General features: G+C 40.0%; 1 protein-coding gene across 5 annotated transcripts; it reads left to right on the forward strand.

Moving 5' to 3' along the window:
* The first annotated feature begins 9 nt into the window (after window positions 1–9).
* On the forward strand, window positions 10–16,048 carry uso1 (USO1 vesicle transport factor). Of its 5 annotated transcripts, XM_058640583.1 has the most exons (27): window positions 10–244; window positions 1,932–2,018; window positions 2,636–2,700; window positions 2,824–2,900; window positions 3,150–3,161; window positions 3,387–3,440; window positions 5,120–5,220; window positions 5,320–5,422; window positions 5,530–5,585; window positions 5,721–5,841; window positions 5,956–6,134; window positions 6,219–6,359; window positions 6,452–6,540; window positions 6,653–6,807; window positions 8,532–8,737; window positions 8,895–8,915; window positions 10,790–10,900; window positions 11,389–11,507; window positions 11,834–12,015; window positions 12,097–12,218; window positions 12,323–12,461; window positions 13,005–13,171; window positions 13,396–13,461; window positions 13,632–13,730; window positions 13,810–13,914; window positions 14,294–14,509; window positions 15,121–16,048. In XM_058640583.1, exons 1-27 carry the CDS (start codon window positions 179–181, stop codon window positions 15,196–15,198), a joined length of 2,937 nt encoding a protein of 978 aa, XP_058496566.1. In that variant the 5' UTR covers window positions 10–178; the 3' UTR covers window positions 15,199–16,048. The 5 variants fall into 5 exon arrangements, with proteins under 5 accessions (XP_058496566.1, XP_058496569.1, XP_058496567.1 ...); XM_058640586.1 differs by lacking the exon at window positions 8,895–8,915; XM_058640584.1 differs by lacking the exon at window positions 3,150–3,161.
* The last annotated feature ends 892 nt before the right edge of the window (window positions 16,049–16,940 follow it).

Genomic DNA, 16,940 nt, shown 5'->3' on the forward strand with positions numbered 1-16,940 from the left:
GTTTTCGCGCAGGCGCGGTGCAGTCGAAGTCGTGTTCCGGGCTCGGCCAGCCAGTTAGGACAACACAGTGTTTAAAAAAATCATCACTGTATATCGTCTCCCTCGTTTTGACCACACATTTGTTACACGGGCCGCGGAGTAGGGATTCTGGGACGCTTTGATTTCAGCAGCAAAGAGGATGAACTTCATCAGAGGAGTGATAGGCGGACAGGCACCCGGGCCGCAGCCGTCTGGAGCGGAGACGGTAGGAGACCAGCCTGGCTAGCTGCGGCTAGCTGCGGCTAGCTTTCATTTCACCGCAGTGTATTTAACAAACCGGCGTCATTGACATTTGTAAAATTGTGTTTTTGTTTAGAAGGTATTTTCTTTCGCTTTCAGAACAGATAAAGATCTTAGTTCAAACACCGGGCTTTGTTGTAATGACGAAACATTACAAAAGCAAGCTAGTCAGAAGGCTAATTAGCTAATGTAGCCGACCTGTCATTCTGTCATTGTACCCACACAGTATTTATCTTGATTATCAAAGAATCCCAATGCGTTTACGTTATTATTTATTTATTCGTTTATTTCGAACATGTAAAAACAAAAGAGACAAAAGAAAACAAATGCGCATTCCACCTCATTGGTAAACACAAAACATCAATAATAGAGGGTAATATCAATCAAACACGATGAAATGTTCTTAACCAGATAAATTCATGTTGACATAGCAGCACAAAGGAGAGCACTTACGTTTATTCAAGTTTTCTATCTACAGCTCATTTAAAAACAACTTCCGTTGAACAAAGTGCTATACAAACAATAAACGCAAAGGTAAACAAGACACCATAGGACACAATTAGAATTAACTATACATGCACTATATAACCTAAGGCATTAAATATTATATAAGTTAAATAAGGTCATGATAAACATTGAGATAAGAATAGAAATAAAATGTTGTCAAAAAGATAGATAATATTAAAAACATACAATATGGACTGTTTAATACAGATTAAAAATAAGGTGTGTGCCATATTATAAGCAATATGTGCAAAATTAGTATTTAGGTAATGGGAATCTTGTTTTGTGGGTGCTGCTGTGTTGTGGAGTTGAAAAATTCCAAGTCCTTGAAAACTGTGGTTGTACTGCCTCAGTTATGCACCCAGGGAATGAGAGGAATTTTCTACATTGACATTTGGCTTAGCTCTCATCCTCTTCTCTATCATTGCATTCCCCCTGTAAAGGAAATAATAAATAAAACATGCCTCCATTTAGTTGTACACTTGCTGTACACTGCAAAGTTGCAAGTTATTATTTAGTTTTTAGTTTTAGTCAGAAAACATCACATACAATTTAAAAAATGTCTCCTTATTTGAATCAGAAATTTTTGCACACTCACCAATTAGTCATAAGGAATTTGTCCTCTGCATTTAACACATTCTTATAACACACCAGTAGTGAACACACACAAGCCGGGCACAGGCGCAGGGGGCAGCACGTATCTGTACCTGGGGAGCAATGGGGGATTGGGTGCCTTGCTCAGAGGGATTGAATCAGCGACCTTCTAGTTACAAGCCCAATTCCCTTCCTCTTGGCCATGGGTAACCCATGCAACACATTTGCAACACATGCCCCGAGATATTCACTTTCAAAAATATTTAATCCCACCCGACAAGGGAGTCAGAACATTAGCATTTTGAGATCAAAGATCCACAAGAAACACTTATGACGTATGTTAAATGTCATTGTTTTTCTTCCCAAATAAATCCAGCACCACTCAAAGTGAAAAGAACAACAAATCGACCAACTAGTCTGGTTGTAACTGCGTCACTACACTGAATACAGGTGCCACTGATCAAGGGGGCTGTTAAAATATGTTGTCTCATGCACCATGCATCAGAATTGACGAATGCCTATGAAATTAAAGTAATTGTTGCTTCCATTGATAGATCCAGAAGCTGTGTGACAGGGTGGCCTCCTCAACACTACTAGAAGACCGAAGAGATGCTGTGCGGGCGCTCAAGTCCCTCTCTAAGGTATGATGAAAAAGTGAAAGAAAGCAGGTGCAGCAGAAACACACTGTTGCCAGTTTAATGGCTACACCAATGCATCGTTTATGATCCTGTTCAATTATTTAGATTTTATTCATACGCATAGTAATTTGCAAAATTGTCTGTACAGTGTACAACAAAAACACACTTGTCTCTATAGAAAGTAGTAGTAAATAACATTTGTAAAGGTTGACATAATAAACTGCTAGCTCAGCTCAATAAAGGCATGAGGAGTTTTATTGGTAGAGATTTGTGTTAATGTAAATGATGCTTCTGACTCTTTTGTATGTGACATAGACTAGTTGTCAACAAATGAGAAAGCGACAGTATAGATGAAGTTTATGTTGACCTTTTTTAATGTGATATATATCAATGTAGACCTCTGTCCAGCTGCCATTTATGTACAGACAGATTTGGTCACTGTCTGCCACAGCAACCATGATTAATGAATTTATCAGGCATGGCTAAGCCGATCAGGGGCAATAGGGTTGCACATTTACAAGCAGGTGTCAGCTCTGGTCAGAAACACCTTTTATTATTGTCCTGTGTTTCTTTTAATGTGTTTGATCTCTGTTAAAATAAACTCCCCTTGTTTTATCTAGAAATATCGCATGGAAGTTGGAACACAGGCAATGGATCACTTGATTAACATACTACAAACTGACAGGTATGCAGATATAAATTTGTATTTTATGTGGTTTGTTTCTGTGTCCCTATTGTAATGGAGTAACTTTGTAATATATAGTAGAAATGTTTTGTTTGACAGAGATTCTCTTTGTAAATTGAACAGGTCAGACTCTGAAATCCTGGGCTATGCTTTGGACACACTTTACAACATCATCTGCAACGATGAAGAAGAGGAGCAAGGTAAAACCCCCACAATTATTAGATATCATGAAATTCACCTTCAATTGGTGATCATTTAATGATAAATTCTGTGTCCATTATGAATAGTTTTGACTGATTGAGCCATTGTTCTGTTTGCATGTGTGTAATTAGTTCCGCTTGATTTGTCAATTTGCGTTTCCCCTCTTCTGTGCACTGATGATGATGATGATGAGCGTTTCATGTTAAGATTCTCATCTCTCTTTTCTCTTCCATGTTTTAACCGTACAGATGAATCAGAAGGTAAAACTCATTGTCTGTGCATGATGCCACCTTTCTAACAAGCAGCAAACAGCACTCACAAATCATAGTTCTTCTTGGGTGGGATGTGGAAAAGCTGCACATTTGTAGTTTTGACCTTGTGCAGTGTCCGGATTCAAGCAGACTATGTTTGTATGGTTACTGCCATGTCTTCATGAGAATCTGGCCACTTACTTTTAAACTTCCTCTTCCCCGCTGCCCTCACAGATGCAGTAACCCCTGTCCCTCTATCAGGGAAGCATAAGAATGTGTCCGTGCCTGGTCAGTACAGTGTGTAGTGATATTTGTACTCAACTAACTTACTCTACATTTAGTTGGTACTGGTGAAGTGACGGTTAGGAATTTTGGGTGGTAACAAGAATGCTTTATTAATACTATCACATGCTCTAACTTTCTCTCATGTTATTGCCATTTTTCCTCACATCTTAATACTTTTTATTGCACCGTGTGATAAAGGACTTACATTATTGAGTTTTTCTGGGTGACTTGTTTTCTGTCCATATCCAAATGATAAATGACAAAACGCATTTTATTTCGTTCCTCTCAGTGTATCGAACAGTGCCGAAAGTTTCATTAACATTAGCTGCACTTGATGAACAAAAGTCTTAATATTGACTCTCATTTAACTTCTCATTTGATCCTCACTGGCCTGAGTGTCAATGTGAGGATCACCCCACCCAGGGCTGGACTGGGACCAAAAAATGGCCCTGGCATTTTTGGCCATGGCGGCCCACCATGATTATTCATACGATATGTGAGACACATGACATACCAGAGGATATATGCGCACATTGTGTTGTTTCAAAAATGAAAATAAAGCACAGGGGCCTACATGGAAGAGAGCTAGTGTTATTTCTCTGGTTACTAGGGCTGCAACTATAACGATTTTTTTTAGAATCGATTAATCGAGTATTCTTTTGTGCATAAAATTTAGTTAAAATGTTCTCAAATGTCTTTTCAGTTTTAATGATTTTTCTTGTCAAATGAAGCAAAGAAACCAGAAAATATTCATATTTAAGAAGCTGAAAAATCAGAAAGCTTGTATTAATTGTTAAAAAACACATCTTAAACCGATTAATCAATTACCAAAATAGTTGCCGATTAATTGAGTCATCGATTAACAATCGATTAAATGAATAATCGTTGCAGCCCCACTGGTTATCTAACAATGATTCATCATCCATTTCGGCAAAACAATGTTTCACTAATATTACATAATAATAACTGTAAGCTGTAACACCTGCAAGCTAAAATAACACCAAGTTGGACACCAATAGTATTGGATACTCATAGTATTATTTGAAAACATTGACACACACACGCACACACGCACCTCCTCAATCTGTCCTTGCTGAGTCTCGTGGGTCTCTCTCCCCTCTCCTCTCTCCTCTCTCCCCCGAATCCACCTGAATAGGTACTTGCACATGTGCCACTCCGACAGCCACATTTTTTTTTGTTGGCCCACCGGACATTGCCCGGTACGCCCAATGGCCAGTCCATGCCTGACCCCACCTGCCCAAGGAAAACAAATCCTGTTGGACTGAGGCTTTGGAGGTGTATTTGTCTTTGAAGCACAGTTATATAATCATTGACCTATCTTCATAGTTTGACAAGTATACTACATTTTTTAGAATGCTATTTTTGTCCCAGAAACCCTATAACTTAAATTAACCGTGTTCCTCCTTGTTAACCAGATGTTCACTAATGTTGTATGTCTCACCCCGTTTCCCCCTCCAGAAGACGACAAGTATCACCCCGAACACCTGTATTGTTTTCATATTGGAGAGATTTGCATATTTTTTGTTGCTTCATTACTAAACGGCAGATAATCTAACTCATGCTGATTGCAATGAACAAACCGTCTGGTTTCTTCATTAGAGAGGAGTCTTCCAGTAGTGGTCAGTTGTGGTCTGATTTCAGCTTTAAATCTTCCTTCACAGATGAGACTATCCAGAAGCAGGCAGATGATTTGGGTGCCCAGTTTACAGAGACGCTCATCCAGGACCCTGAACATGTGACCCTTCTCCTCACTGTGTTGGAGGTACTGAAATCTGACCTCTTCAGTGGAAACACCTCTGCACTAATATGTTTGTGTGAAAAGTCGAGTTTCTGATGCATTTATGTGTTGTTGTATTTCCAGGAGTTTGACTTTCATGTCCGTTGGCCGGGAGTGAAGCTGCTGACTGCTCTCCTGAAGAATCAGGGTGTCCAAGTCCAAGGCATCATCCTGGTCAGCCCTATGGGTGAGTTTATCGTCTGTATATCAGACCAGTCTTGTTTTGATTTTACTGTAGCTGTCTGTTAGCTCTGGAAGAGATTTCAATTCTCACAAACTGTTTGCTTTTCACAGGCGTTTCCAGATTGATGGACTTGTTGGCTGACTCCAGAGAAGTAATCCGCAATGATGTGAGTATTACTTCTCTACTGAACCACACGAATGCTGAAATCTTAGTGTTGAACACTGGTTTTCATGTTACGACAGTTCAATATAAACCAAAAGCACAGTGGATGCATGACGGCCTGTTTTCTTCTTTCCAACAGGGACTGTTGTTGCTTCAGCAACTGACCAAAGGCAACGCTGCCATTCAGAAAATTGTGGCGTTTGAGAATGCATTTGAGCGTCTTCTTGATATAATAACAGAAGAGGGCAGCAGTGATGGAGGTAAAAATCAATGTAGATAAACTCAAGACCTTCAGTGTAGAATTGCTTGGAATAAAACGAGATAAGTGTTATTGTTGAGTAATATCTGGACCTGATCGTCCTCCCTGTGTGCAGGTATTGTGGTGGAAGACTGTTTGCTGCTGCTGCTTAACCTGCTAAAGAACAACAGCTCCAACCAAAATTTCTTTAAGGAGGGCTCCTATATCCAGAGAATGAAACCCTGGTTTGAGGTGGGTGATGATAACTCTGGCTGGTCTGCACAGAAGGTCACCAACCTCCACCTCATGCTTCAGGTATGGCAGAGCAGTAACGTCAACAGTTTCCTTCAAATCTTGAAACTTCAATTTCACCGATCAATAATCTGTTTATAATCCCAGCTGGTGCGAGTTATGGTGTCTCCAGTGAACTCTCCTGGAGCAACATCGAGTTGTCAGAAGTCAATGTTTCAGTGTGGCCTCCTGCAGCAGTTGTGCACCATCCTCATGGCCACTGGAGTGCCTGCTGACATCCTGACTGAGGTAATCCTCGTACGAAACAGAACACTTTTCCACTCGGGCTTGCCTTCCATAATAGCAGTGTTCAAGCTTGTGATTTCAACTCTTTTTTTCAGACTATCAACACTGTATCAGAGGTTATCAGGGGCTCACAGGTCAACCAGGACTACTTTGCTTCTGTCAATGCCCCTTCAAACCCACCAAGGTAAGATACAACTAGTGAACTAACCTTTTAAATCTCCCATATCCATCTGAAATTAAAAATCTAATTAATGACCCAACTTTCTGTCTGCTCTCTGCACTTCATCTCTTCATAGACCGGCTATTGTGGTCCTCCTCATGTCCATGGTGAATGAGAGACAACCATTCGTACTTCGCTGTGCTGTCCTCTACTGTTTCCAGTGTTTTCTCTCTAAAAACCAGAAAGGCCAGGGGGAAATTGTGGCAACACTGCTGCCTTCCACCATCGATGGTATGTTACACTAAGATCAAAATTATAAGAAGTTTCATCAGTTTTTTTTTTTCCATAATGTTCTTGTTTCTTTGGAGAATTTATACATCAACAGTATCAATCATAGCAACTAGTTTTGTAGCCTCCTCTTCTCAACTTTAACACATAACACAGACATTGCCATTGAAGAGTAAAGGTCACAGTTGCTCATCGGTTTTTGTTTACAAATTGAGCAGAATAATCTCATGTTGCTTTCTGGAGATCGTCCAGTGAGACTGTATGTGTGAACACAGAAGTCACGGCAGTGATTTTCTGCTTCATGTCCAACTAAGATAAATGATGTGCCAGAGATTCTTCTGCTCTTATCAGTTAGAGATGTTCCGATACCATTTTTTCCCTCGCGATACCGATTCCGATACTTGTGCTGTGGGTATCGGCCGATACAGCGTCTCGATACCGATACCAGTGTGTTATAAAAAAAAAAAATATCATACTACGCCTGCATGACTGTGATATGATTATCATTGGTGGTAAGGTTTGGCTCAGGTTAAACCCTCTGTAAAACATGAACGAATACAGCAAATGGACACCATTTATTTTTACCAGTGATATGTTACTTCGTTTGTTTTGACTCTGGTCCAAACACCGCAGCACTGGCAGAGCTTCATGTTTCCATGACGACTGACTGGGAAAGGACGCGCGTGACATCATTTTTACTTGACTCCAGATTGTTAAAATGAGTCTCTGAAGTAACGCTAAACTTTAAAAACAGAGGCATACATACGCAGGACACAGGTACGCTGGTTAGTTGTAGCGCTGCTCTTTTCGTTTGATAAACGGGCCGCTCCAGTTTGACTGTAGGGGTGCTAACAGAGCTAGCGCAGCTAACAGCGCTAACGGAGCTAACTGGTAAATACTGCCGACATGATGAGCTAACGTTAGCTCCTTGTCTACAGGTGTCGGGTGATCAGTTCTTCTTCACACCTCTAAAACAGCACAGCGCAACTGTTTCAAGAGCGACGAAGAAGAACCGTGTCAGAGCTAACGGAGCTCTAATAAATTACGTGGTACCGATACCGATGCCCACATTTTCGGCAGTATCGGAGGCATTTCCGATACTGGTATCGGAATCGGAACAACTCTATTATCAGTGTGTCTTATCGAGGTGATGTCCTGTAGTGTTCGTCACTCTGTGTGTGAACAACAAACTCTGGACCCAAATTTTCAGACATTACCTGGAGGTAATGATGCATCCTCCTAGGTTAATCCACACAACGTGGAACACATCTAAAATGACAAATGGACAATGTTATGTACAAGATGCTGGCAATGCCACATGCTAAAGACCACTCTCTAGCAGTTAGGCTTGAGGAAGAAGGATGAGGTGATTAAAGTCACCATTTGTCTTAATATCAAAACGTTTACCCACATTTATATGTATTAATGAATTACTCGTATACATACATGCATATCCTTAATCTATGTTTACAGTAATTATATTGTGAGGAATAAAATAATGTTTTTAGAATGTTCACATTTTAGATCTGGTCAATATGTTAACCTACGCATCATTTATTTATTTATTGTTTCTTTATTTGTTTATTTATTTATCTATTTGTTTGTTTGTTTGTTTATTTCAAACGCGACCTGCCCACAATTCATCCAAATGAATGAATATTTTTCCCAGGCGATCCACCCGTGCATCTCTAGTATGTACAGTTATTTACTGACTCCTTGTTTCACAGCCAACTCTATCTCAGCGGGCCAGCTGCTTTGTGGAGGCCTGTTCTCAGCAGACTCTCTGTCAAACTGGTGTGCTGCTGTGGCCTTGGCTCATGCCCTGCAGGACAATCTTACCCAGAAGGAGCAGCTGCTGAGGGTTCAACTTGCCACCAGCCTGGGCAAACCCCCGGTCTCTCTGCTGCAGCAGTGCACCAACATCCTTTCCCAGGTAGGACTATTTAAAAAAATGATGCTGCCGGGATGCTGATAGGCTCATTGTATTTGGGTTGCATAAGTTTTTATAAAAAAAACCAAACAAAAACAACATCATACTTAATTGTGAAAAACAGTGACTAGAACGGTGTCACATTATTGTGGTTTTGCAGGGAGATAAGATCGCCCGGCGGGTGAGTAAAGAGTGTGCACTGCGTTCATATATGTGTGTTTTGAGTGTTTGGGCGGCACAGTCCGGGTTATTTTGGCTTGGCATCTGTAGTAGGGGTCTCAGTGACCCACGTGTTGGGATATCTCTCTTCCCTTTAACTCTTAACTACCCCTTCTTTGTTCCTAACCTTTGGCTATGACCCAGTTCTTCCTGATAAGGGTGCCAATAATACAAAGGGAACTATGCAGTGTGATACATCCGTTGAACCCATAGTTGTTGCATACTTTGTGGGGAGAAACTCAACAATCACAAGCAAGCTGCTGTTTTGTCATTCTGTGTTGAATGCATGGAAATATGCAGAATTAATGACGGTGACTTGCACTTCTTTCTCTTCAAACCCACTCTAATGGTGGCTTTCAGTGTAAAAGGCAAGGGGCATTGTTTCTGTAGTGCTGACCACGAGTTGTAGTTTCCACACAAACGTGCACATATAGGAGGGAAATGTGTTTGTTCTATTAATCCTTACGATCATTTTCTTTTCTTTTGTTTTTATCTCTTCATTTTGCATTACGTCATATTTGGAGACAAAATCTGAAAAGGTGATTTCGTAAGTTCTTGCAGGATGGAATGCTGCGCAGTTTTTAGCTGAACTGTCTATGCTCAGACCTCCCATGTTTACACAGTTAACTTATTTCACCACAGATCAGAGATTTGTGCTGCTTCAAGCATGTCGTGCTTACTCGTGTGTACAGATTTAACTCATCTCTGCGCTGTGTTTACATCTGTACACATTTTTAAAGAATTTATATTTCGACTGCATTCAAATCATCCCTTCCTTTTCTGCTGTTTTTGAGATTCTTTTCTTTTCTTTTTTTAAAACCTGGCACAAGTTTCCTGTAAATCTCCTAATATGTGCCATTGTAAATAGAGAATAGGTTTTTAGTAGATCATGAACCTCATACATGTTTCCTAAAGCTGTTCCATGGAAATGCACCATTTTTTGTTATTTTTCATTTTTATTGCTGTTCCTTTTTTCATTATTAAAAGGTCATTTGATAGCTTTTGCTTTGCATGTGCTGATAAATAAACAATACTGTTTTAATCAGCAATTTTGATGAATTGATTCTGTATCACAGGACTGCATGCTCTAAACTAATTCTGTTTGAATACACTGCTTGTATTAATTCCAAGTATGTTGCAGTTCTTTGTTCATGAAAACCTAATTAACTATTCATTTGATGTGATTAATGCGAAGTGGTTCATGTTGTCCGTATGCTTCTTTTAAGTCAAGTGCAGTTTTTTCTAAACTAAATGAGTGGATTATATATTATAATTGTAATTATAATAATATTCCTCAACATGGTTCTTTTAAAAGGAACTCGTAACATGGCTCTTTTTGTTGTATTTTAGCTGCTTTTTCCCACTTGTTTTGAAGATATTTACAGTGATTTTGTGGATTGTATCCGGCAAATCAAATGCTTTGGTCATTTGCTTTGATGTAAAAACATGTCTTTTCTTGAATTGGGTTTATAAACATCAACCATTTTCAAATTGAAATTGCTGAGTATGTAATCATAGTATATGTTGGAAACATTTCATATCTTCTAAGTTTTCATTCGTGCATTAGAATATAAAATATATAATAATAATAATAATAATAATAAATACAAATACAATAATGTCATGTTTTAATACTGCATCACATTTTAAATTACTTTTATTCCACAAATACTGAACTTGCTTGAATTCTAATCAGACATTTCCCCCCCCACACTGTTCAGCCCTATTTTATATCACATATTTCGTCTCCTTGTGTCAGTTCATTTCGATGTTGCATATATTGACATGTGATGTGTGTGTGTGTGTGTGTGTGTGTGTGTGTGTGGTGCTCTGCAGGGCAGTAAAGTGCAGACGAGGGTGGGCCTCCTCATGCTCCTGTGTACCTGGATCAGCAACTGTCCCATCGCTGTCACACACTTTCTACACAATCAGGAAAATGTTCCTTTTGTATCCTTGAGGCAGGTGACGTGCAGTCTGTCAGTGTTTTATTATTATTATTATTATAATAAAACATTATTATTATCACCACAACTGTCACACCATTACCTGAACTGCAAGAAAACACATTTCATTGCTTTTATCTAAGGTTAGAGCTTTAGTGCAATTGCTACTATCCAGTCTTTAAACTTGTTGTTTGGTCCACAAATCAAACGTATTCAGTTTGAAATGATTTCCTTGTTAATGAAGCAAAGAAACCAGAAAATATTCACATTTAAGAAGCAGAGAGCATTGCAGCACTGTAAAATATCAAGAGTTGTTGGGTTGTTGTTGGCTTTCATCCCAAACTCTGTGAGATGAATTAACCTCGTCATTCAGTTAATATCCGTTACCATCTTTGTCTTTACTGAGTTGACCCAGGACCTGTTCATAATAACTCTGTGCAGTATATTCCAGCTCCAGGTGGTGAATGAATCCTTGACTTCATGTTCATGTAGCTAACAGCTCAGATCTCAGAGAACCTTGGAGAAGATGAAAGGCTAGTTCAGGGCTTGTGTGCGCTGCTTCTTGGCATCTGCATCTATTATAATGACAACTCACTGGAGAACTACACCAAGTAAGTGTGATATGTGTTTGAGTCAAACAAATGGTCCATTGTTCTGTTGAGAAATGACTCGTTCTTTTCCTAACTCAGCTCTTCCTATAATATTTCTATGTGTCTTGGATTTACAAGTCTTTGGCTTGCAAACGTCTCGGGGTTCTTTGTATTTGTATTTGGATTGGAATCATATGACGGGAAATAGTTTTTTAGATACTAGCACGCTCACAGTGAGTTAAACTCATATAACATGTATTTAATACTCATGCACCCGGTTTGAGCAATAACCTGTATGTCAACAACTGTCCTGTTCAATACTCGTCTGTGTGTCGTCTGTGCTGCAGAGAGAAGCTAAAGCAGTTGATCGAGAAGCGCATCGGAAAGGAAAACTTTGTTGAGAAGCTCGGCTTCATCACTAAACATGAGCTGTACTCGCGGGCCGCCCAGAAGCCGCAGCCCGTCTTCCCGTCTCCAGAGCAGATGCTGTTTGATCATGAGTTCACTCGGCTGGTCAAAGAACTGGAGGGTCAGTCAGAGACTTTGTTTGTGTTTGTCCTCTGGTGATGATACTTTTGTTATCACAGACGTTCCTCTCCACTCCTTACAGGTGTAATCACCAAAGCAGTTCACAAATCCAGTGAGGAGGAGAAAAAGGAGGAGGAGGTGAAGAAGACGTTAGAGCAACATGACAACATTGTTACTCAGTACAAAGATCTGATTAGAGAACAGGTAAAATGACTCTTCTTTCAATTATACATGTGGTTTGTTTTTAACGTCATTTCATTTGATGTGAGGTGATGTTGACTGTTCTCTCTGAACTCTGTGGTCGTCAGGATGCTCAGATCCAGGAGCTCAAAGAGCAGGTGGCGTCCATGTCGTCCCAGAACGAGCAGATGCAGGCGACCGTCACGCAGCAGCTGTCCCAGATCCAGCAGCACAAAGACCAGTACAACATCCTCAAGCTCAAACTAGGTGCATTCAACTTCTCTCTTCTCTACAAGGAGTAGGAAATGAAGAAGAATCTTTAGATTTATGGCCTGTTAATCTGAGGAAAATCATTTTGTTGTGAAACGTGGAGCAGGGTAATTAATAAACAGGCATTATTGTGTTCATAGTCCTGAATGGATTTAATTTTATTTGGCAAGCATGGAAAACCACAGGTGATATGAAGGCTCTTCTGTAGGCAAACAAAAGACGTGCCCTGGGTTTATATTTCTGGATCTTATCCCAGTTTATGTTGTAACGTTTTACTGCTTCATCACCAGACATGTGGCAACAGGTGATAGGCTGCGACATCCCGAGATACACTTTCATAAACAAGCACATGAAGCAACCGCAGGCACAATCAGATCCGTTTGGTTCTCTAAGAAATACACGGGGTTTGTTTGACAAACAGAAATGAGCAGAATGAGACATTCACGTTGTATGTTCCAACTGTTTCAACCAGAAAGAAAAAGCATCAAGGTTCAACTCCCATTGTAACTGGACGTATGTGTATCTGGTTACAACTCCCAGGTAAAGACAACCAGAGTCAGTCTTGCAGCCAGGGAGACGGCTCTCAGGTGAACGGGCTGCAGACAGAAGAGCTGACGCAGCTTAAAGAGGAGGTGGAGGAGCTCCGCAAACAACACGCACTCCTTCAGACGCTGCTCAAGGACAAAGATGCACTCATCGACTCTCTGGTTAGTGAAGATCTGTGTCCACCACAGAATCACTGATTGACTCATGGCCTTCATCATTACACAATTGATGTTTGTTTAGTCTTTTTGTAATCAGAGCCACACACACACACACACACACACACACCACATAGACGTCACGTTACAGGAGTAGTTGTTGCTGCTGCTGTCAAATATGATCTGACCATAAGAACCATATGTCATGTCTGCACTGTGTGTGTGTGTAGAGGCTGGAGGCAGCACAGCCAGTGGAGGCTTCAGCACGAGGATCAGAAAACACAGAACTACTCAAGGTGACATTTATCATCATCATTATCAGTGTTTTATAGAGTGTTTTATAGAGCGTAAGACATCCAGTAGTCAATGCATGTAAATGAGACTGTTTTCATAGTGGATTTAAAAAAGCATGTTTCTAATTGTTAGATAATGTAACTGTGTCTTCTCAATGTCTCGTCTCCTGCAGGAGCTGGAGGTTTTGAGGAGTCAGTCTCAGTCTCAGTCGGTAGAAATCGACCAGCTGAAGACGGAAAAACAGGAACTTGTCAGAAAAGCTGAAGCTGGAGTAAATATGCAAATCATGCAGCATGTTCCAAAGTTAGCGTGTAGTTCTTCTAATAGATAACTAATGTGTTTTCTTTCAGTCCTCAGACACAGTCCCCAGCAGTGCCGGCTCATTAGACACAGCCAAGTTGGCAGAACTGGAGAGCAGACTCACAGCACAGACAACTGAAACACAAAGACTCAAGGTATGAGGCATGACTGGGTATTAACATGAGTATTAACATGAGTATTAACGTGAGTATTAACGTGAGTATTAACGTGAGTATTAACATGTTTCACGTTTGAACATGATTTCTGATGTTTTAAAACAGTCTGACTTTACAGACATGTTTGTGTCTGCGTTGAGCGAGAGTAGAGAGGCGAGTCGGGAAGTGCAGAGAGATTTGAGTCATTTGGTGATCAGTGTTATTACTGTGGTGATAAAAAGTGAAGTGAGTCTAATGCTCGTTGAACCAAAATCAATATTTGATTTCATACAGGAAATGAACCCCAGCCATTGACCATTTCATGAAAAGCTCTGGGATGTTCATTAGGGTTTGATCAGTCTCCTCTTTGTTGGTTCAGGAGGAGACAAAGAGCTTGGTGAAGAGCCGAGCCGACCTTGAGCAGCAGTTGGCTTCAGCCACCAGCACAGTGGCCATCCTGCAGACGGAGAAATCAAAGCTACAGACGGAGGTTCAAGAGTCCAAGAAGGAGCAGGATGACCTGCTGATGCTGCTGGCAGACCAGGACCAGAAGATCCACAGTCTGAAACTGAAACTCAAAGACCTGGGAGAAACGGTAGACAAAAAAATACAATAATACGTTTTTAAGATACACAAATGTATGTAACTGAGGGCAACCGGGGTCAAATGATTTGTTTTATGGATTTTTAAATGAAGGTAACGAAGATCAGGGAAGTTTCCGGGCTAATGAGGATAATGACAAAAGGGACAGAAGCATCATGTTCCTCCAGAAACTGTAACAAATTTAAATAAAAAGTACTCTAATGTCCCGTCTCACTGTCAGGACATTAGATGTCTTTGTAGATTTCAGTCACTTTAGTGTTTGTTTCCAGATCTAACGCTTAAAGCTGCAGTTGAGAGGAAACTCTTGAGTCTCATCTTCAGGTTGTTAGGGTTTGGTGTTGTGTCTCTCCGCCCTAAGCCCCTCCCATCAGATGGGCGTGGACAGATTTATGTGCTCCATTCAGGAACATGTTGAAAATGTAGTGTCATGGGCCAGATTTCTCTATAAGGAAGAAGCGCTTAGATCTCTTAATTTACAATATGCTGAAAGGTTATTTTAGAGTTATTGATCAATAATGACTGGATATCATTATTAGTTTGCTTTAAAGCTATTGAGCCGGGTTTTGCTGTTTGCTCAGTGAGACTGTGACTCTTTGCTAACAGGTGGAAGATGAAGACGACCTTGACACCAGGGACCAAACAGACGATGACGACGAGGATGAGGATGACGACGAGGACTAAAGGATGAACACTGAAAGAAGAATAAACAGAAGAGATATATGTCTGCCAGCAGGCAACAAAAGACTTTACAGAAGCGCGTGAGAAACTGGACAATAGGACTAATATATTGAAGGAGTTTCTCCTCCCAGCTGCCATGTCATCTTCACCTCTCTTCACCTCTGTTCACCTCTGTTCACCTCTCTTCACCTCTCTTCACCTCAGTCACATCACATCCCTGTTTGGACATTTTCTGTTCAACATATCGTTCCAGTTTTCAGTGACGACATAAGGAATTGAACACGTCAGTGCATTCATCTCTGTTTCTCTTCTCATCAGTTCACCATGGATTTTACCGATCACGTGTTGTATTGTAACATATTTTCACACATTTTGTGTTCACACAAGTTAAAAACAAACACCACTCCACGTTCATTTTAAGTGCACAAGAGTTTTCTGGAGCATTTGTGGAGGAGGAGGATTAAAAATGTAGCAAGAGATGCAACAAAGAACAGATTTGACATTCTTCTCAATTTATCGTATAAATGCTGGTGTGGCCCCGCCCCCCCCATGCTCTCACCAGACATTCAATGCATCAGAATCCGCTGCAACATGTCACTGTGCTGTACCTTGAATTCATCTGCCTTCATGCCAGTGTCAGTTCCACTTTGACGACATGTAACGTAACTGCTCTGCGATATGCTGCAAAACACTGACGGAAAAAGATATTTTTGCAACTTTTTTTGTCCAGTACTGGCGTTCAGCTTCTGTATGATGCTGTGTAACTTATCGATTTATGAGCCACATTGAAATGACGGTCTGTTTGCCTGTATGGAGAAGTAATTGTAGATAAATTAAATTTTACTAAATCCAATCCTAAGTCTTTTTGGATTATTTATGTCTTAATATTTTGCTGGATTTATTGAATATTTATTTACCACGTTCTTATAGATGTACCCGTGTTTGCCTAATGTACTGGTTTCTATCTTTTAAACATGCTTAGGTAGCAAAATGTGTTCAGTGTAATTAAAAAATAAATATTCAATTTGTGCTCAAAATAGACATTTGGGTTCACATAGAAAAATACAAAATGGCAGTGTTCAGTCAATAGCTGTCAAAACAAATAACTGAAAAGATAAACAGTGGTTTCTTTCTCTCTTCACATATGTAGGGGCTTCTAGAATAAAACAAAACTCTCTTTCATTTTAGTTTATTGTATGAATGCTGAACTTTTCTGGACTCTTGAATTGAAACTGAAGACCAGAAGACAGAAGAGGAGATTGTGCATTAAATCGTTAATTGACCTGGATTTTTCCAGGATAAAGCGAGACGTTTTCTGGGCAACAGCTCGGATCACCTCATTCAGTTACTCAAAAACACACAAATCCATTTACATGGAGCAATTCTAACATCCGTTCACACACTAGACAGTAATAAATCACTAAGAATAGAAAATACTTTCTCAACATTGCAAATAATGTAACACAAAGGGCCAGAGTAACAAAAAAAAAGATAATTTAATCATAGCATTAAATTTTATGTCTCGGGCTAAAAAGAACTTTAGAATTACGTCGGTCCAGGAGATCAAATAAACCCATGAAATAAAAAACTGCTAAATAAAAACATGACAGTAATGAATTAAATAAAAGGAGGAAAGAACAAAATAAAACATTCAATTTGTAGTCTATAGTAAAACGCCCTGGAGTAAATAAAAATGCAGAAGTGGTTGCTGAAACAAACCCACAGTTGAGTCTGTAACATTTGTG

This window comes from Solea solea, chromosome 10, assembly GCF_958295425.1.
Source record: "Solea solea chromosome 10, fSolSol10.1, whole genome shotgun sequence".
Classification (NCBI taxonomy): Eukaryota; Metazoa; Chordata; class Actinopteri; order Pleuronectiformes; family Soleidae; genus Solea; species Solea solea.

Coding starts and splice junctions, on each gene's coding strand:
- uso1 (XM_058640583.1), top strand. CDS start 179: ATGAACTTCATCAGAGGAGTGATAGGCGGACAGGCACCCGGGCCGCAG. Junction 5,221..5,319: donor TTCTCCTCACTGTGTTGGAG/GTACTGAAATCT, acceptor TTGTATTTCCAG/GAGTTTGACTTTCATGTCCG. Junction 6,541..6,652: donor GCCCCTTCAAACCCACCAAG/GTAAGATACAAC, acceptor ATCTCTTCATAG/ACCGGCTATTGTGGTCCTCC.